Here is a 22,889-nt window from a genome sequence, read left to right as displayed (position 1 = left end):
TGTGTGCGTGTCGTTCTCTGTGCTTGTTGTCTTTGTGTGTGTGTCCTCTCTGTGCGTGTATCGTCTCTATGTGTGTTTCGTATCTGTGTGTGTGTGTGTGTCATCTCTTTGTATGTGTGTGTGTGTCGTCTCTATGTGTGTTTGTCGTTTCTGTGTGTGTGTGCGTCTCGTCTCTCTCTCTCTCTGTGTGTCATCTCTGTGTGTGTGTCGTCTCTGTGTGTGTGTGTGTCATCTCTGTGTGTGCGTTGTCTATGTGTATGAGTCGTCGCTCTGTGTGTGTCGTCTGTGTGTGTGTGTGTGTGTGTGGTCTCTGTGTGAGTGTCGTATCTGTGCGTGTGTGTTCTCACTGTGTGTTGTCGTGTCTGAGCGTTTGTGTGTGTGTGTGGTTGTCTCTGTGTGCATGTAAATTTCTGTATTGTGTATCCAAGAGGTGAATTCAAGAAAGAGTTTGTTACTTACTTACTTACTTACTTACTTCCTTACTTACTTACTTACTTGCTTACTAACTTACCTACAATTTTTCATTCTGATACCTAGATTTTGACAATGTTATCCCATGTGTCTGACAATAGATGTACGCAAATTCCTTTTCTTACATTGTCGATGTTTTAATAGACATTTTAATCGCTTGATATGCTAGCTTACTCTGAAAAATAATGAACACATAAGAATGTAATATTTTTAATGAAATAATGTTATGTAGAATATGAATACAAAAATATATTATGATACATTATTAATATCAATGATTAACTTTGGACATTTTGAATCTGTTCCATAAAATAGTTCACCATGTTCTCTCTTGATATTGCAGTTATTGTCTTCTATTAGTTCGTAATCAGTAGAATAATCATTATTCCATTTTGAATCATACACAATTTTTTACTGGTGTCTCATGAACAGGCTCAATATGCTTTTCGTCTTTGGTATTATTTGATTCATTGACTGTTTGATCAATGCAAGTAACGTTTGCTGGTGCTTTGTTTTTCATCGTTTCATCTTTATATTCAATAGTGATATTTTCTGACAATACACTTTTTATTTTTCTGGCAATTTCACTGTCTATTATCACAATATTTTTACACAGGTAACAGTTTCGGCACGTAGAAAAGATATGGTTTACGATATTAGTAGCAGAGTAGGCCTTTCTTTTCCTCTTTGCTTTCATTTGAATGCTAATACCTAAAAGCCGACGAAAGGTTTTATCAATAGGTAGCATGTTACCTATAGCACTAGCATGAAGATACCTTTCTTCATCATCTATTATTTTTATGTTGGCATTCTCTTTGAGTACTAACATCTCTGGAAATGATACTTTCCCATATCCACCATTTGTATAATTGAATTTTGTTGGTACTCCAAAGAAATTTAATTCCTTAGTGTCATGACAACGCACGCATACGTTTCCGATAGTGCTACCACTTGTACTTGTTTCATAGTTCAAATACTTCTCCTTGTCAGCATTCAATGCTACAATAACACTAGCATGTGAACACATTTCTAATGGGGGGTCATCCACATGTTCAATATTCACTTCATCTTTGCTACTATTTGGTTCATTAATTGTTTGATTAATGGTAGTGAAGTTTGCTGTCACTTTGTTTTTCATCGATTCATCTTTATATTCCTTAGTGATATTTTCTGCCGATGACCTTTTTATTTTTCCGGCAATTTGACTGTCTAATACAACATTATTTTTACAAAGGTAAAAGTTTCGGCACGTCGACAAGATATGGTTTATGATATTAGTAGAAGAGTATGCATGTCTTCTTCTGATCTTCCGTTGAATGCTAATACCCGAAAGTTGACGATGGGGTGCAACAAGAGGTAGCATGTTACCACAAGCACTGGCAAGAAGATGTCCCTCTTCATCAACTATTATTTTTATGTTGGTATTTTCTTTGAGTGGTATCATCTCTGGATATCTCACTCTTGCATATCCACCATAAGAAGAGTTGAATTTTTTGGTACTCCAAAGAAATTAAATTCCTTACTGTCATGACAATGCACACATAAATTTCCAATAGTGCTACCATTGTTACTTGTTTCATAGTTTAAAAACTTCTCCTTGTCAGCATTATATGCTACAATAACATTGACATGTGAACACACTTTATTAAAATGCTCCATCTTCACTTTTTTAAAAGATATAACTTATGTGTTTATCGTACTACTGCGTAAAAAATATTGATTTAATACATGCAATAGACTAGGTAGTGTCGATATCCGGACATAGAATGCCAGTGGGAAAGCCACATTGTGTCTCTGACCAATCACAGAGTACAATTGTTAGAGCCGTAAGCATATTTTTTCATTTTAAGATACGTACAAAAAAAAAAAAGTTGAATAATTTCGAAGTTTAAAAAAAAATAGTTTTTTTAAGAACAAAAATACTAAATTAAAACAATCAGTCCTCATTATTATTAGTATCCAAAATATGACTTAAGTTTCATAGTTGAACCAGAGAATGGATCTAAATTTCAAATATAACGAGAGAATTGTATTTTTCATAATTTTCTCACAGGAAACTAGAGTTTATGGTCAAAAACCCTTATTAGCTCAGATTCTACAGAAATAGTTTATTTTTCGATCCATACCTGGACTTAAGTTTCACCTATGAACCAACAAATTGTATTTTCCATAATTTTCTTACAAAAAACTACCATTTTTACACCCCCCTCAAAACTTAATTTCCCCCTTTTTAGCATTATTTTCACTAAATAATGTGACAAGCTAAACCACGACAAAGCACTACTCTCGTGGAACTCAAGCCCCATTTAACTCAACCCCCGTGCAACTGAACCCCCCATGTAACTGAACCCCTCTATAACCGAAACCCTGTACAAATGAACCCCCGTGCTACTGAACACTCATGCTACTGAACCCGCGTGCAACTTCACCCAATTTAACTAAACCCCCGTGTAACTATACCCCCTTTAACTGAACCCGCGTGCAACTGAACCCTCCACGTAACTGAACCCCTGTATAACCGAAACCCTGTACAACTGAACCCCCGTGCTACTGAACTCTCATGCTACTGAACCCTCGTGCAACTCAACCCAATTTAACTAAACCCCCGTGTAACTGTACCCCTTTAACTGAACCCTCGTGCAACTCAACCCTCCCAACTCAACCCTCGTGCAACTCAACCCAGATACAAGGAAGGTTGCATTCAAGCCTTGTGCCAATCCTGATTGGATTTGAGGTGCTGTAAAAAAGGAAATAGTTTGATATATTTGTCCGACAAAAATACGTTGTAGAGAAAAAGTGTATATTTTGCAATTTTTTTAACAGCCTAAGACTACTTGAAATATAATTTCAGCGTTACTTTGAACTCTGTTTTTGAAACTTCATCAATGAATTACGCCTCAACCTTGGTTTACACTGCATGACTTTTCGCACCTACAACCTTAATTTGTGATTAAATAAATAAAAAATAGGTTTTTTTTTTTTTCAATTGCGAATAAGGAGCAACGTTAAAACTTGACTTTATTGAGAGGTTTCCCTTCTTTTTTGAAAGTCATGCAAATTTTCTCAGGCTAGTTAGTAGCTATTGAATGTGTAAAAAAAAAGTTAAACTTTAATGTAAAGAGCGAGGAGTTGAGCCATCAATTGGGTGGCTAATTAAATATTTTCAATCGATAGAAATTTGATCCCCATTGGGGCGAAATCTTAGTCTGGTGCCACAAAATGACAGAAGACGATACTTTCCCATGACACAGTCTTTTTGATAACCAAAAAAGGGCACTAGAACTTTTGATTTCCTTTTCAATAAGTCCTCTTCTGCTCTTCTAGGACAAATGACTCGATAAAATTACCCCTGAAGAAAAAGAGACAGAAAAAAAACACTCTATCAAACTTCTACTAGGAAAAAATGCAAAATTCCACATTTCTACAAATAAGAGCTTGGAATTTCTACTTTGTGGTTCTCTGATATATTGAATCTAATGGCGTGTTTTTCATCAAGATTGCTTTCTGTTTTGGGGATGTTTTCTGCCTTTACGACTATCAGGCAAATTTTCTCAGGCCCATAAATTTTGATGGGTAACATTAAGCTTAAGAAATTTTATTTATTGAAATCAGCTTGAGAAAACAATTCTGTTGATATATTATTTTGTAACAAAATTTGTGCTTTAGAGTGTCGGTTACTATTGGCCTGAGTCTTACTTACAGTTCGTTACCATGAGCTGTTTGAAACAAAGGATAATATTGTATGTGCTTACGTAGCAAGTTAGTTTCAGAAATCTTGTCTTACCTAAGTAAATTTGTTTTGCTTGTTATCAGTTTTTTAATCAATTGGCAGTGTTTTGTTTGCCATTGCAACGTTTTTTTTTAATTTTGTTTTCATGGGAATTAAAAATTGACTGACGACAAATATGTAGTAACAGAAGTAGTAACCTAGGTGCTGATTTCACGGGTGATTGCGTAATATGACTTACCAGGGTCAGTCACCTATTACTACGAACGGTACATGCCTTACCAGACGGGTTTCTAAGGTAACACCCATTTTTAACAGTTTCAATTGCACAAGGAGACAGGTTTCTGGTGGGTACAGAATTTGAGAGTTGATAAAGTGAAATTATGTCACTATTCTAGTTTTTTTTCTAAACCGGTATTTCCTATAACTTAATAAAGGGTTAAGGTGATTATGAGCGATTATGAGCGAGGATAGTACGAATTGCTTGTGAAAAACCCGGATGAATTAGTTGAAAATAAAGTTTTAAGAAGAAATGTCTGAAAAGTAACGATAGAATGACATTGTGACTTGACCTCGCTTTAGCTCTCCGATGTGGTCTGTATGATTCATAAGTAACGTTTAAAAAGTATTGTCAATTTAAAAAGAAATGCCTGAAAAGTGTTTTGAGGGGGTTGAGTTGAATGGAGGGTTGAGGTGCACGATATTTCAGTTGATGGTGATACAGGTACAGGGGGGTTTACTTAAAGTAGGTTGAGTTGCACGAGGGTTCAGTTAAAGGGGGTATAGTTACACAGGGGTTTAGTTAAATTGGGTCGAGTTGCACGAGGGGTTCAGTAGCACGAGGGTTCAGTAACATGGGGATTCGGTTGTACAGGGTTTCGGTTATACAGGGGTTCAGTCACATGGAGGGTTCAGTTGCACGAGGGGGGATTTGCGAATTGGAGGAGATGGGGTGATAGTGTACTGTATAATACACAAGTGATGTTTTGGAGAGTACTGTCAATTTAAAATAGTATAGAAATAAAAAAAAATTTAACAAGAAATGGCTGAAAAGCGTTTTGAGGGAGATGGGTTGCATGGAGGGTTGAGTTGCACGAGGGTTCAGTTAAAGGGGGTACAGTTACACGGGGGGTTTAGTTAAATTGGGTTGAGTTGCACGAGGGTTCAGTAGCATGAGAGTACAGTAGCACGGGGGTTAAGTTGTACAGGGGTTTGGTTATACAGGGGTTCAGTTACATGGAGGGTTCAGTTGCACGAGGGTTCAGTTAAAGGGGGTATAGTTACACGGGGGTTTAGTTAAATTGGGTCGAGTTGCACGAGGGTTCAGTAGCACGAGTGTTCAGTAGCACGGGGGTTCAGTTGTACAGGGTTTCGGTTATAGAGGGGTTCAGTTACATGGGGGGTTCAGTTGCACGGGGGTGGAGTTAAATGGGGCTTGAGTTCCACGAGGGTAGTGCTTTGTCGTGGTTTAGCTTGTCACAGTATTTAGTGAAAATAATGCTAAAAAGGGGGAAATTAAGTTTTGAGGGGGTGTAAAAATGGTAGTTTTTTGTAAGAAAATTATGTAAAATACAATTTGTTGGTTCATAGGTGAAACTTAAGTCCAGGTATGGATCGAAAAATAAACTATTTCTGTAGAATCTGAGCTAATAAGGGTTTTTGACCATAAACTCTAGTTTCCTGTGAGAAAATTATGGAAAATACAATTCTCTCGTTCAAATGTGAAACTTAGGTCCATTCTCTCATTCAAATATGAAAATTATTTTAAGTTTCTGACACTAATAATGTGGTTGACTTATGATTATAATTCAATATTTTTTTTCATAAAAACAAACTATTTTTTTTAAACTTCTAAATTACAGAACTTTATTTTTTTTGAGCATATATTAAAATGACAAAATATGATTACGGCTTTAACAATTTTAATATGTGCTTTGTAAGAGACACAATATGGGTTTCCCACTGGTATTCTATGTCCGGATATCGACACTACCTAGTCTATTGCATGTATTAAATCAATATTTTTTACGCAGTGGAACGATAAACACATAAGTCATATCTTTTAAAAAAGTAAAGGTGGAGCATTTTAATAAAGTGTGTTCACATGTCAATGTTATTTTAGCATTGCATACTGACAAGGAGAAGTATTTAAACTATGAAACAAGTAAAAATGATATCACTATCGGAAATGTATGTGTGCATTGTCATGACAGTAAGGAATTTAATTTCTTTGGAGTACCAAAAAATTCAACTCTTCTTATGGTGGATATGCAAGAGTGAGATATCCAGAGATGATATCACTCAAAGAAAATGCCAACATAAAAATAATAGTTGATGACGAGGGACATCTTCTTGCCAGTGCTTGTGGTAACATGCTACCTCTTGTTGCTCCCCATTGTCAACTTTCGGGTATTAGCATTCAACGGAAGATTAAAAGAAGACATGCATACTCTTCTACTAATATCATAAACCATATCTTGTCGATGTGCCGAAATTGTTACCTTTGTAAAATTAATGTTGTAATTGACAGTGAAATTTCCGGAAAAATAAAAAGGGCATTGGAAGAAAATATCACTAAGGAATATAAAGATGAATCGATTAAAAACAAAGTGTCAGCAAACGTCACTACCATTAATCAAACAATTCATGAACCAAATAATAGCAAAAATTAAGTGCATATTGAACATGTGGATGACCCCCCATTAGAAATGTGTTCCCATGCTAGTGTTATTGTAGCATTGAATGCTGACAAGGAGAAGTATTTGAACTATGAAGCAAGTACAAGTGGTAGCACTATCGGAAACGTATGCGTGCGTTGTCATGAGACTAAGGAATTAAATTTTTTTGAAGTACCAACAAAATTCAATTATACAAATGGTGGATATGGGAAAGTATCATTTCCAGAGATGTTATTACTCAAAGAGAATGCCAACATAAAAATAATAGTTGATGAAGAAAGGTATCTTCATGCTAGTGCTATAGGTAACATGCTACCTATTGATAAAACCTTTCGTCGGCTTTTAGGTATTAGCATTCAAATGAAAGCAAAGAGGAAAAGAAAGGCCTACTCTTCTACTAATATCATAAACCATATCTTTTCTACGTGCCGAAACTGTTACCTGTGTAAAAATATTGTGATAATATACAGTGAAATTGCCAGAAAAATAAAATGGGCATTGTCAGAAAATATCACTATGGAATGTAAAGATGAACCGATGAAAAACCAAGCACCAGCAAACGTTACTGACATTGATCAAACAGTCAATGAATCAAATAATACCAAAGACGAAAAGCATATTGAGCCTGTTTATGAGACACCAGTAAAAATTGTGTATGATTCAAAATGGAATAATGGTTATTCTACTGATTACGAACTAAGAGAAGACAATAACTGCAATATCAAGAGAGAACATGGTGAAATATTTTATGGAACAGATCCAAATGTCCAAAGTTAATCATTGATATTAATAATGTATCATAATATATTTTTGTATTAATATTCTACATAGCATTATTTCATTAAAAATATTACATTCTTATGTGTTCATTATTTTTCAGAGTAAGCTAGCATATCAAGCGATTAAAATGTCTATTAAAACATCGACAATGTAAGAAAAGGAATTTGCGTACATCTATTGTCAGACACATGGGCTAACATTGTCAAAATCTAGGTATCAGAATGAAAAATTGTAGGTAAGTTAGTAAGCAAGTAAGTAAGTAAGGAAGTAAGTAAGTAAGTAAGGAAGTAAGTAACAAACTCTTTCTTGAATTCACCTATTGGATACACAATACAGAAATTTACATGTACACAGAGACAACCCACACACACACACACACAACCAGAGAGGACACACACATAGAGACTAAACACGCACATAGAAGACACACACACACAGAGAATACAACACACAGAGAGAAGATACATCACTATAGACAACACGCACATACAGACAACACACACACACACACACACAGACGACAAACGCATTGAGATCTCTCACTCATAGAGACGACACACACACAGAGATAATACACACACAAACAGATGACAAACACACAGAGATGACAAACAAAGAGAGAGAGAGACGAGACACACACACACACAGAAACGACAAAAACACATAGAGACGACACACACACAAAGAGATGACACACACACACACACTGATACAAAACACACATAGAGAAGATACACGCACAGAGAGGACACACACACAAAGACAACAAGCACAAAGAACGACACGCACACAGAGACAACAGTTGGACACAATGTGAGAATTGTACAATTATTGATGACTATAAGGAAAAGTGCAAATTATGTAGTCCTTGTAAATTACAAAGAGGCTATACAGTACAAATTAAAGGATGTAATGCATGTCTTGAAGAAATTTGTGACTCTCACCCTAGAGGACATCTGGGCTCCATTTGTCACTATGACAAATGTGATCAGTGGGAGAATACTTACCCCGCCATGATTGGAAAGAATCTCAAACGTGATTTTAGTTTATTTCTACGAGATTGGTATCGTCGTGGATTTAAATTATTCTGGGAGGAAGAATCTGGTCTACGATTCAACTGCTGGGGTAACAAGACAATTTGGTTTCTACGTCATCGTTGTGACGACACTGCCTATTATGACTATAAACCAAGTGATTTTTATTTGGCAGTTACTAAATGTGATTCACCATTAGAAAACACTGTATGTGATATTGCTTCAAATAGACAGATTGAAACTTGTGAATTTCATAATATGAGTGCAAATAGTATCATTGGCTACACAAAGAGATATGACAAGAGTGAAGTTACATTATACTGTAGAAAATGTGACCCTGACTTTGCAGCCAATCAAGATCAATATACAGTGTATCCTAATGATTTACCAGCATTAGTGGTTCACGACAGTTGCCTATACACCAAAGAAGAAGAAATCTAAAGTGAAGATTTAAAGACATTGTTGTATATATACATTTTATTAATAAACAAATTCACACATATTTTTTAATCACTTTACTCTTAGGGCACCGAAATTTATATTATACAGGTCTGAGAGGATATTTTCCACTAGAAAGTCGTTCAGACATGGATTGTCTACGTAAATGTTGAGAAACTGCTTGTAAGTATAACCACGACATCGGAACACAAAAAATTGTAGTACATGGAAGCCACAGCTTTTAGTCGTCAGATCCTGCACTCTTCTCCGATTTTGAATAATAGTTTTCCCACTGCTCTCAATATAGTTGCTGATGTGGGGATTGTAGAATGTATAGGGTAGGCCAAGAGGATCAAAAAATTCTATATTCTTCATTGTTTGAAAGATGCACAGCCAATGACCCGTCAACACAGTCGACGGACTGCTATTAACAATAATTAGGGTATTGCTGGCGCTTTGAATTTTTCCAAGGAAGTCCGAGGGCAGACAATAGGATTTGTACTGGGATATGTAGGGATCCATATTAAATACATTGATTATTTGACTGGTGTTCATGGTGCCAAGTCTAGTAGAACACTACCTTCGGGAGTGATTTCCCAATAGGTTTCATATTGATTTAGCGATAGTATTGCAATACTCTCAGCTAACGAGTCGGCAAATGTAAACTCTAAACGCACACTCCCCGTGCGTACTATACTCATATCTTGCGTGCCAGACAAATCCAATACAATGATACCATGTGTTTTAGCAAACATTTCTTCGGTTATACCATTTTCGAATAGTTGTGAATCATGATCTAGGCATTGTATGGTCAACTCATACAATGTTCTAAAGGATTTATCAAAAGATAGATTGTAGAGTGGGATGCCGTTTACTTTGCAGACAAGAGATGAAAGCCCAAACATTTCAAATTTATGTGGACATCCAGTCCACGATCCTATTGCACTAGCGCTTTTTAAAAATGCCAAAGCGAGTTTTGATGGAATTTCACCATTGATAAAGGATGAGTCGGTGAAGGTGCGTGACCCCATGGCAATATGACGCTGATTGGTGATTTTATGAGGAACAAGTAGTTTAATATTATTTCCACTGACTCTCAGTTTTTTCACTGCCAAAGCAACAGAACTCATGACTTGTTGTTTGCGTACATGAAGTATTGCCGAGGTGAGGGATAGAGTTACATCAGGATTGGCATCAAGTTCTTTTCTCAATATGAAATTGGATGAAGCCAGTGTCAATTTTATATCCACTTTAAGATAGGGTGGTAGCCATTGGGGTATATTAAATATTTCATGATATATTTTTCCAACTAGATATAATTCACTAGTTGTAGCATTTTTAAGTGCATCTGTACTATCAGTATTATTAATATATTCATATCCATTGGAGGTGCCTCTCAATTCTTTGTATGACTTGGGTGTCATCAGCATGAATTGTATATAGCTTTTATAATTTGAGAGATTGTTGCTTGTGCTCACCAGCGTGCCATTGATGTAGACACTGGTTTAACGAAATAAATTATGTAATGTACAATTTTCATAGGATATTCCATTGGAAAAAATTGGCAATGTATTATTGGATTTCTGGACTTTCATTTGTAAATCTATAAATGTCGAAGACATGTCCATAAAGTAGTCTTCATTGGAATAAATTTGAAAGTAGATATTATCGGAGAGGGATTGTTGAGGATAAAATTGTTCATAGTATCCATGCTTGACACTCACATCAACATTTTCTGCATTGAATAGATTCATTGAGGTGATTCAAGGTAGAGAATTTTTTTACGATAGGTAGGACATCTTAGGAAAATAAATCTAGTTTTGATCTAAAAATTCTCTTCCTGGGGCTTCTTCTTCTACTAGTGCTTATTATACGTGTCGGCTTTTTCCTTCTTTTCTTTGACAGGGGTGATATCTTTTTTTCTGACCTGAGTAGAGACTGATGAGTGATGCATTGTTTCTCGACCTTTTTAAACCTTTTCCATTTTGTTTTAATCTCTCAGCAAGGGTTCGCGCACTGGACCTAAGATTTTCCGTAGTACTTTTTTTAAAATCCTTGCCAGAGCCACAATCGTATAGTTTAGAGGATGCAAAATCTGTTGCAGCCGGTACAATATATTTTCTAGCCAGAGGTAGTGAAGAGCGAAAGAGCTTAGCAAACCAACTGCCAAGAGCATAGCTAGACATTGACGAGCGACCTTTGTAATAGTCCATTCCGTTGCCATGTTGTCTTAGGTCAAGAGCATTAACAAAGCAGTCTATAACAGGACGAATGAAGATCACTTTTCTATTTGACGTCTTGTTGTTGCTGAAAGACGGGTCGCAAATGGCATGTAATCACAGCAAAACTTTTTGATATTACTAGAGGGTCACCTAATTCAGTTCTTAGTGTTAACTGACAGAGTTCCAAATAGGAAGTTTTTACGGGGATATACTGAAGTTGCTTTCTATTTAAAGGCTGTATATGTTCATTGGTGGTTTTTTGTTGAAGATGTCATAGGAGGGGAGCAATTCTATTTCCTAACCAAGATGTTTCAATGAATGAAGTGATGAGAAATATACTCGTGTCTGGGGATAAAGCTGGTGGGAAGTCAGCAAAAATGAAATTTGTAATTCCAGCACTTTTACCGTTAATTATATTGAACTTAAAGCCAAGAACACCTTTTAGATTATCATTGAGAATAACCTTTTCATTGGCAATAGGTGAACTAATGTTGATCTTGCCCTCCTCCTTTGAATAGTTGAAATGAAAAGCCCCTTTTTTACGAGCGGAAATTCTTTTATTAATAGAACGGCATAAATCATTCAAACAGGTGAGTTCTTCATAGGGTAATTAAATATATGGATAATTCATCCAATTGATCTTTTGAATTTGTTCTTGATCACCTGAGGGTGGTGGCGGCCAATCATGGGGTCTAATTTTTATTTCATATTTACGATCCTTTCTCAGGATGTCATAGGTATTTTTGAGAATACAAGCAACAAGAGCCACTTCATACTTCCATTGTCGTCGAATTTGATAGTGGGAGAGAGTTTCGTCCAAAAATCACTTGTTCTATTCAAGTCATTGTAGAGAGGATCAGAAACATTGGACATGAAAGTCAAAGAAATCATTGGGCATTGTCAATATATTTAAAACCAATCCAAGAATCAAATTCAGAGTTGTATCCTAGCCAGCGAACAAGCAACTGTCTCTTGCCCCTACGAGTACGACTCTTTAATATCTTTTCAATTTGATAAATTTCACTAGTGTTTCTAACTTTTTGTAGTTCATATTCATAAAAACCACCGAGAATCACATCATCTTTAGTGTCTCGCAGTCGATATATCGTGGGTTCAGTGTCTAGGATTTTGGACACTTTAAAAAGTTAAGTCCTCCAGAAAAAATTCCCCTTTTCGAAAATATTAGTGGTTCTATCAAGTCAAACAGTACCACTAACATTGAATTTATTCTTCACATTTTTTCTTTTTCACTGGAATATTGCTTTATAAAAGCATAATATATATTTTCACTGAAATGGACTTCCCGAGGGCTTGAGTTGGACAGGGATGGATGAGGTCGATGGTTTTATATCTGCATGATTTTATCTAAATCATGAATAAAATCAGGTGTATTTTTCAGTGTACAATATATTGAAATTAATATACGAATCGTTCTTATCAATCGTTCAGCCAATACAGCTTGTATCTGGCTGTGACCATGATAAAGTGTTATACTATATTTCAATAGAACATTTTGTACATGAGGAATTACAAATTTTCTACTGGGATCTGATTGAATGTTTTTATAGCAATCCTTTTCAAGAATAATTTCTAAAGCATGATCAACTTCAACACCTCTCTTTGATCGTAATGGGATAGCATAAGCATAGCTACTAAAAACAGTGATTGCCACTAGAATATATTTGTAGGGTGCATTGTGACGCTGTTGAATCGCGTCTAAAGTTAAAAGATCAGTTTGCATTATATGCAGAGGGAAAAAGGCTTTAGTTTGTCAATATTGTTGGCCACGAAGCCTGCGATTCCGTTGCAGTGTGTAACTCGGTTCATTCTGTAGATACTCTTTTGCTTTTTTAATGTGCTGCCAGAGGCAACTTTAGAAAGTGTTTTGGGGGAACTTAGACTTCTCACTTCACCAATATTTTCATAGACAGGCTTCAGAACTTCAACCATTTTGAACGCAAACACGTAGTGTAATGTCCACTCCCCTTTTGCACACTGGAGGGTGAACCAATCTGTCTTCACTTTTGACTAGCCACCACAGGTGTTTTAAAATCATTGCTGCTGCTGCTGCTACTGCTGCTGCTAGTATTTTGCAATATTGAATCTTCTTCTTTTTTAAATGGTGGTAGTGTTGGCCTTGTTGGAAGACTATATTCTCTTAGTTCTTTAGAATTTGCTTATTGCCAATAAGACTTTTCGGGAAGTTTGATGAATTTAGAAAGGTGTATAGATTATTATCAAAAGATAAAAGTCCTTTACGATTCGTCACCATATCACAAATTAAATCAACTAGATTATAACTTTTTCCCTGAATTATAATTCGTTTCCCTTCGCTGTCAACTTGAACTTGATCATCAGTTTCCAACATGAGATATGTTAATACTCTTTTACTCTGTTCTCGATAGATCACTGGCAATAGGTTTCTAATTGTTGACACTATTAAATTCAATTCCTTCTCCTTTGACTGCACTGCTGCAGAATCTTGAGGCGATGTTTCCCGTTTAGAGGGATCTGTGATGATGGTGGTGGATCGCTCACGATAAGGTCTATGTTTGTCCACACGTCGCAATGCATCTTGAAGTAAAAGAAGATTTTTGTCATCGGCAATATTTTCATCAATTCTGATATCATTTTTGGTCTCTCCTGACTTAAAATATAGGAAAGGACCTTTCAATCCACCAAAAAAAAATTAGATTCTGATTTTGCACCCTCTTTGACCTCGTTAAGAGTGCTAAGGGGGAAAAATTATGTAATTTTTCAATTCTAATGTCATTTTGGGTCCATCTAACTTGATTAATAGGAAAAAACCTTTCAACTATATTAATTAGAAAAAAATTTCCACCAAAATAAGTTTTTCAAAGAAAAGTAAAGAACTCCATTAAACAAAAATCAGCAAAAATAAAATCAAATAATCTAAAAAACATGAAACTACCACAAATCAGCATCGATAAATAAATGAAACCCAAAACAAACAGCAGTTACAATAAATAACCAAGTGAAACTCAACACAAGCAGAAATTAACATAAGTTGTGCTCAAAACCCCTATGCAATCCAAAGGCCAGAACCAAATTTGCACTTTACTGAAAAAAATATAAATGTTTTTACTTTTATAACTTTAAAAAATAAAATAATATTAAGATTTTGATTACTAAATATCAGTATATGTATAATAGACTGGCAATGCACATTCATTTGTATTTTTTAGTAAAGTGCAAATTATGTTCTGGCCTTGGGAAGGCATAAGTTACAGGGTATAAGTTACAACCTTTGCCCTGGTGGTTCTGGGGGGTTTATCATCCTTAAATACATAATTTCCAGAATTTTCAACTACGTTGAACAAAATGGATATCTCTAAACTTTGATTAATTTTTTTCGGGGAAATGGTGGGCGTGAGAGGGGGGTTAATTACTCTCCAATCACTTTCGACAATTTAAAAGGGCAATTTCAATTTCCAATCAAATGAGCCCTTTTTGAAATTTTAACAACAACTTCCTATATAAACCTTGTATACTCCCAGGGCATAACTTACAACCCCGGCACTGAGGGCTCTATGGGGGTTATCATCCTAAAAGACCTAATGTCCAGAACTTATCTCGAAATTTTATTGGATGTGTTTGGGAAAATGGCGGGCGTGAGAGATGGGTTAGTTACCTTTCAATCACTTTCGACTATTAAAAAGGGCACTAGCCCTTTCAATTTGCAACTGAATGAGCCCTTTTTGAAGTTTCTACAACATCGCTTTCTAAAAAAACCTTATATGCCCCCAGTGCACAACTTACAACCCTTGCCGTGAGGGATGCGGGGGGGGGGGGTGTCATTCTTAAATATCTAATTTCGAAAACTTTCAACTCCGTTGAATAAAATGGCTATCCAAAAATTTTGATTGGATGTGTTTGGGGAAAAGGTGGACGTGTGAGGGGGTTAGTTGCCCTCAAATCACTTTCGATTATCAGGAAATGCTTATATCAGATCAATTGGGACATCAATGGAACAAATGCTAGTTTTTTGCAGTTTCTGTATTTTTTTTCTATTATTTGCTTCGCTGAAATTTCCAGAATTTTACTTTTTGGAGTTTCAGGGATTAGCTGGTTTTCCAAGAGAAGGGGGAAAATTTGCAAAATGCTAGCTAGGTTTTCATTAAGCTCATTGGCTGTCTGTTTAGGCGGTTCATCCAGAAGAAAATCAAGGCACGACCGACCCCCTATTTCTTTCACTTTCTTAAACCATTGCTGAGGTTTGCTCTGTTTTAAGTAATGTAATTTTTTCTTAACATAACAAGAAGCAGCAAGACGTATTTTTTTCTTTATTTGTTTGCGGAGGGTCAAAGCTTCCTCCTTCTTTCCGAGGCGAAAATTTTTTAGCTTGAAATGGATTAGTCCTTTTTGTTTTTCATTAATGTAAGGTTTGTCTGAGGAACATACCTTCTTTTTATCCTCTGGGAAACAGTTTTGGTAATTTGTCATTAATTTTTTTGAAACAAACTAACCTTTGAATTAAGATTTACACACGTCAAAACATCATCCCAACTCTCAGATGAAATCCAACATCCAAAATCAAAAAGACCTTGACTTGTTATTGGCCGGTAAGCGATATCCGGTCCTAGCGGTCGCAGAGAGACAGCGGTAATCTCATTTTGTAGCCCAAGCTCAAACTAAGAAACGTGCAAAATTTCACCCCCCCTCCGACTTTATCTTCATGGGTAAAAGTGGGCCGGAAGTTTTTAAACTCCGGAAGTTGTTTTTAAATAAAAGCAGTTTATTTCGCAAAGACTTTGCTATTTACTATGGGGAAATTATGTCCGGGATATAGTGCCTTTTTTGGCTTCGCTATGAAAATTCAGCAGGCTGAATGTATACAATAATTGACCTGATTTAAAAGGGAGAACAATATATTTCCTTAAGGGGAGAAAAAAGGGGTCGCTATTTTCGCTTTGCTAAATCCTTACGATAGCGGCTTAGCCAAAAGGTTTCTCTGAGAAGATACTTTTTCCAGTCAAATTAAAAACCAGTCGCAAAGACTTTGCTATTTACTATGGGGAAATTATGTCCGGGATGTAGCGCCTTTTTTGGCTTCGCTATGAAAATTGAGCAGGCTGAATGTATACAATAATTGACCTGATTTAAAAGGGAGAACAATATATTTCCTTAAGGGGAGAAAAAAGGGGTCGCTATTTTCGCTTTGCTAAATCCTTACGATAGCGGCTTAGCCAAAAGGTTTCTCTAAGAAGATACTTTTTCAATTCAAATTAAGAATATCGATTTATAATGTGATTTATATTTATCAAATTTTATTAGGTTTTTAGCAAATAAAATCGTTTTAAATCGCCCCTCTCGTCCATTAAAATTCAGCTACCCCCCCCCACAATACAAACTCCACTATGTGTTGTTTATACTCGATAGAAAGCGTAAAATATGCTCTTTTTCCATTACGTAAATCCCATCCTCCCTTCCCCCCTGTTTACGACTTTAATTCATTCATTAGAAATAATTTTTGTACTAAAAAAATGTCATTTTCCCATCATGCATTTAAAATCATCAAATATAATGTGCTCTCTTTACGGCTAAGACAAAACCGTGTGTGATTAAGGCTTTAATCCTCTTATAAGAGGGGAGCTGCATAGACAACCTTCGCGTGGAAAGAGAGATTATTGTTAATTAACCTTTGTATGGTTTCAATGCTTTGCGTAATTCTATGTTGTCTGAAAGAACTGAGAACAAATTGTCTGCAAAATTAATATAGATATTTAGGACATTGGAATTTTATTCTATGTAAGAGTGAAACGAGTTATTTCCAAAATTAAGGTCTAACAATATTTTTAGGACATTACGTAAAAGGGGGGAAGGGGTAATGCCTCGGTTCTAACAGCTTCGTGGTACGGTGAAAACAAACTGTTTCTTCGCGTGAAAAGTAAGGGGGCGGGTTTAAGAAAAAGATACATAGCTTTATTATGTTTAAATTGAATAGCATTTTTACCTATGATCGCAAATTTTAGGCCTATAAGCTATGTGTTAACGAGCTATTAATTTTTTTCCCCAGGAGTGATCGTATCGATCCAGTACTCCTAGAATATCGTGAGAGGGCTCATTTGAACGGAAATTAAAAGTTCTAGTGCCCTTTTTAAGTGACCAAGAATAGTGGAGGGCAGCTTGGCCCCCTCACTCGCTAATTTTTTTCCCGAACTCACCCAATCAAAATTTTGAGATAACCATTTTTTTTAGCATAGTCAAAAGTCTAATGAATATGTGTTTGAGGATGACTTAATCTCCCACATTTTCCGGGGGAAGCGCTAAAAGTTATGAACTTAGCCCATTGTTTATATATAGTATTGGTTAATGGGAAGTATAAAGACGTTTCAGGAGGGATTTTTTTTCTGATGGGGGGCTATCGTAGGAGGAGGTTACTGGGGAGAATTCTTCCATGGAAGGATGTTTCCTGGGGGGAAGGGAAATTTTTATGAAGTGGGCGCGGGATTTCCCAGCATTATTTAAAAACTATCAGAAATTAAATAAGAAAAAACTAGTTTTTTCAACTTAAATTAAAGAGCAGCATTAAAACTTAAAAAAAACATAAATTTTTCCGTATATGAGGGGGTTCGCCCCCCCCCAAGTCAATAACTCGCCCTTTTCGCAAAAGTTTTTTTAGTACTTTAGAAAGTGGTGTCCTTTCTAATTAACCGGCCTATGTGATTCAGGGGGTTATGATTCGAACAAAATTGGAACTAAAGCGTAAAGAGCAAAGTATTGACTAGGGGGCAAACTCCCTAATATACGTAATAAAACATACGAATATGGAAGTTCGTTATGTAAGTTAATTCGTAAGTTACGTCAGAAGAAAATTTCGAAAAAGCCATTTAGCCAAAAAGGTAAAATTAATATGCAAATTTCGTTTTAATTATTCATATACGGTGAGCCAAAATCAAAGCTGCATTAATTCAAAAACGTTCAGATATTAAATAAAAAAGAGTTTTTTTTAACTGAAAGTAAGGAGTGACATTAAAACTTAAAACGAACAGAAATTATTCCGTATACGAAAGTGGTTGTCCCCTCCTCAATACCTCGCTCTTTACGCTAAAGTTTGAATCTCTCACACAACTTTATTTTTTAAAACAATAAAAAAACATTAGCGTAAAGAGCGAGGTATTGAGGAGGAGACAGCCCCTTTCATATACAGAATAATTTCTGTTCGTTTTAAGTTTTAATGTCGCTCCTTACTTTCAGTTAAAAAAAATTAGTTTTGTTATTTAATTTCTGTAAGGAACTGAGATCTGACACATTACTACGCTAATACTAACCCTACAAATTAAGTTAATTATTCTTATTATAACATTGAAAAATGTCAATTGTGGCCAAACGCTAGATGGCGTCCAGTTGTTTTTTTGTATTGTTTTGTTTTTTGTCGCCAGTTCCCACTCTTGAAAGTTGGTCATACACTTTATTATCAAATAGGCACAATTGGGGTTAGTTAGAATGTGATCCCATCTGAGATACAATAGTTTATTCAAATTTACTTAACTAAAACAAGCTTACCTGTTAGGAACGGCAGTTCGTCAACCCAAGCTGTTGATATAATAAAATTTGTTATGTTGAATCTTTCATATAGCTCAATTAAAGGGGTTTTATATATCATGTCAAAGCAAATAGCTACACCAAATGAAACACCAAAATCTGTTGAAAATACAGCATAATCTACATCGTTTGGTTTGTCCATTGCCAGCTCACCAAAAAGGTTTTTTTTTCTATATCTAAAAATAAATTTATTTAACTGATTGACCCATTAAAAATATGCACACAAATTTATAATTTTCCTACCAACTAAACAAATTAACGTTTCTTGTTTAAGACACCGAATCCTCTATATGACATTTTTCTGTATTTTTGAGAGTGCATATCATACTAATAAGATTTGGTTTTCTTTTCATACCGGAGAAGTAAACTGACCTTTGTGTTCCGGATAATTCTGCTGCAAACGAATGAGTTTCACACAAGGCAGTATCTAAAAGGGGAGGGGGCTACTGGGTTTGAACCCCCTACCGCTGAAATTTTTCCAACTCAAAAAAAAAAAAGTGAAATGCATAAAATAAACTTTTGATGTGTTTACAAAAACCCGTTTCCCCTTGGTGGTAGCTATCATTTCATTCTTCATTTGGAACCACAGCTAGTTCTTAAAACAAAAAATTATTTAAAAAAAACTACGTTTTCTAAAGAGTTAAAGAGGCTGAGTCACAAGTTCGAACCTTAAAACGTACAGGGATTAGAAGGTACAGTTGGGGGGCTGCCGTCCCCCCAAACCCCCCGCTTTCGCAGCCTTTAAATAAAAAAATTTTTTTAACTGAAAGTAAGGAGCGACATTAAAACTTAAAACGAACAGAAATTATTCCGTATATGAAAGGGGCTGTGCCCTCCTCAACGCCCCACTCTTTACGCTAAAGTTTTTATTGTTTAAAAAAAAGAGTTGTGAGAAAGTCAAACTTTAGCGTAAAGAGCGAGGCGTTGAGGAGGGCACAGCCCCTTTCATATACGGAATAATTTCTGTTCGTTTTAAGTTTTAATGTCGCTCCTTACTTTCAGTTTAAAAATTTTTTTTATTTAAAGGCTGTGAATGCGGGGGGTTTGGGGGCGGCAGCCCCCCAACTGTACCTTCTAATCCATGTACGTTTTAAGGTTCGAACTTGTGACTCAGCCTCTTTAACTCTTTAGAAAACGTAGTTTTTTTCAAATAATTTCTGCGCGTTTTTGTACAGTTTATTACTTATTATTGCTTGACTAACTGTTAGATGATTGTGTATTATTCTTTTCTTTCTCGACAGGGTGTTTTAAGGGTCGACCTTGTAACTCAGGCTTTTTAACTCTTTAGAAAACGTAATTTTTTTCAAATAATTTAAAAAAGAAACTGAGTTTCTTTTTTAAACTTTAAATTCAGTATATAAAAAATTTCCTCTGACGGTGAATCGAACCCGGATGTTCCGCCTGACAGTCAGGAGTATCGACCACTGTACTAAAGAGACACAATTGTAATTGTTTTTTAGTAAGTGGAATCTATTTTTGACGCAAGCAAATCCCCACAAAACTTGATATTTGTTATCTGGAAAACAGGGAAGGAGTGATCAGATTGAGCTGAAATTTCGAAGATAAGTTCCCAGGCCCCAGGGAAGCTTATCCTCTAAATTTCATCCAGATCGGACAATGTTAAAGGGGGGCTGTGGTGGGAAAAATTAACATGGGCTCTTATAGGAAAACGAGGTTTTTCGTAAAAATAAATTCGGGGGATAATTTTTTCGGTCTGAAAATATCAAAAGGCCCTAACAGGTCGAATTCTGCTTCGAATGAGTCCTCATTCACCCGGATCAGTTGCCAACTGTGGCCTGTAGGCGTGGCTAAGAAGAAATTATTTATTTTGAACTTTAAGTGGCTATATTTGGTTTTTGGAAAACAGGGAAGGAGTGATCGGATTGAACTGAAATTTCGAGGATACGCTCCCGAACCCTAGGACAGCTTAACGTCTAAATTTTAGTCCAATCCGACAACGTTAAAGGGGGGCTGTGGTCGGAGGTTCGAAACTTCCGGCCAACTTTTACCCATGAAGATGAAGTCGGAGGGGGGGGTGAAATTTTGCCCGTTGCTTAGTTTAAGCTTGGGCTACAAAATGCGATTACCGCTGTCTCTCTGCGACCGCTAGGACCGGATATCGCGTACCGGCCAATAACAAGTCAAGGTCTTTTTGATTTTGGATGTTGGATTTCATCTGAGAGTTGGGATGATGTTTTGACGTGTGTAAATCTTAATTCAAAGGTTAGTTTGTTTCAAACAAAATTAATGACAAATTACCAAAACTGTTTCCCAGAGGATAAAAAGAAGGTATGTTCCTCAGATAAACCTTACATTAATGAAAAACAAAAAGGACTAATCCATTTCAAGCTAAAAAATTTTCGCCTCGGAAAGAAGGAGGAAGCTTTGACACTCCGCAAACAAATTAAGAAAGAAATATGTTGTGCTGCTTCTCGTTATGGTAAGAATAAATTAAATTACTTAAAACAGAGCAAACCTCAGCAAAGGTTTAAGAATGTGAAAGAAATAGGGGGTCGCTTATGCAGGAACCTTGATTTTCTTCTGGATGAACCGCCCAAACAGACAGCCAATGAGCTTACTGAAAACCTAGCTAGCATTGTGCAAATTTTCCCCCTTCTCTCGGAAAACCAGCTAATCCCTGAAACTCCAAAAGGTAAAATTCTGGAAATTTCAGCGAAGCAAATAATAGAAAAAAATACAGAAACTGCAAAAAACTAGTATTTGTTCCATTGATATCCCAATTGATCTGATATAAGCATTTCCTGATAATCGAAAGTGATTTGAGGGCAACTAACCCCCTCACACGTCCACCTTTTCCCCACACACATCCAATCAAAATTTTTGGATAGCCATTTTATTCAACGGAGTTGAAAGTTTTCGAAATTAGATCTTTAAGAATGACAACCCCCCCCCCCCCGCATCCCTCACGGCAAGGGTTGTAAGTTATGCACTGGGGGCATATAAGGTTTTTATAGAAAGCGATGTTATAGAAACTTCAAAAAGGGCTCATTCAGTTGCAAATTGAAAGGGCTAGTGCCCTTTTTAATAGTCGAAAGTGATTGAAAGGTAACTAACCCATCTCTCACGCCCGCCATTTTCCCAAACACATCCAATAAAATTTCGAGATAAGTTCTGGACATTAGGTCTTTTAGGATGATAACCCCCATAGAGCCCTCAGTGCCAGGGTTGTAAGTTATGCCCTGGGAGTATATAAGGTTTATATAGGAAGTTGTTGTTAAAATTTCAAAAAGGGCTCATTTGATTGGAAATTGAAATTGCCCTTTTAAATTGTCGAAAGTGATTGGAGAGTAATTAACCCCCCTCTCACGCCCACCATTTCCGCGAAAAAGTTTAATCAAAGTTTAGAGATATCCATTTTGTTCAACGTAGTTGAAAATTCTGGAAATTATATATTTAAGGATGATAAACCCCCCCCCCAGAACCACCAGGGCAAAGGTTGTAACTTATACCCTGTAACTTATGCCTTCCCAAGGCCAGAACATAATTTGCACTTTACTAAAAAATACAAATGAATGTGCATTGCCAGTCTATTATACATATACTGATATTTAGTAATCAAAATGTTAATATTATTTGATTTTTTAAAGTTATAAAAGTAAAAACATTTATATTTTTTTCAGTAAAGGGCTAATTATGTTCCGGCCTTGGGATGGCATAGGGGTTTTGAATCCTACTCATGTTACTTTCTGCTTGTGTTGAGTTTGACTCAGTTATTTATTGTAATTGCTGTTTGTTTTGGGTTTCATTTATTTATTGATGCTGATTTGCGGTAGTTTCATGCTTTTTAGATTATTTGATTTTATTTTTGCTGATTTTTGTTTAATGGAGATCTTTACTTTTCTTTGAAAAACTTATTTTGGTGGAAATTTTTTTAAGTTAATATAATTGAAAGGTTTTTTCCTATTAATCAAGTTAGATGAGACCCAAAATGACATTAGAATTGAAAAAGTAC

General features: G+C 35.9%; 1 protein-coding gene across 1 annotated transcript in view; it reads right to left on the bottom strand.

Annotated features, from left to right (window-relative positions):
- The window catches only part of LOC148956091 (biotinidase-like), a 20,203-nt gene extending 1,103 nt beyond the window's left edge, over positions 1–19,100 (bottom strand). The window contains exons 1-2 of the mRNA XM_089089139.1: positions 18,878–19,100; positions 3,135–3,208 (exon numbers count right to left, since the gene is read on the bottom strand). Of these exons, the coding sequence (XP_088945265.1) occupies positions 3,135–3,208; positions 18,878–19,058 (255 nt within the window). The 5' untranslated portion in view covers positions 19,059–19,100. The remainder of the gene's footprint in view (positions 1–3,134; positions 3,209–18,877) is intronic.
- Between the last annotated feature and the right edge of the window lie 3,789 nt (positions 19,101–22,889).

Source organism: Artemia sp. Qi Xiang Cuo, chromosome 1 (genome assembly GCF_049724085.1).
Source record: "Artemia sp. Qi Xiang Cuo chromosome 1, ASM4972408v1, whole genome shotgun sequence".
In the NCBI taxonomy this organism is placed as follows: Eukaryota; Metazoa; Arthropoda; class Branchiopoda; order Anostraca; family Artemiidae; genus Artemia; species Artemia sp. Qi Xiang Cuo.
Note: the sequence above shows the minus strand (reverse complement) of the source record. Positions and strands in the feature narration are given on the sequence as shown.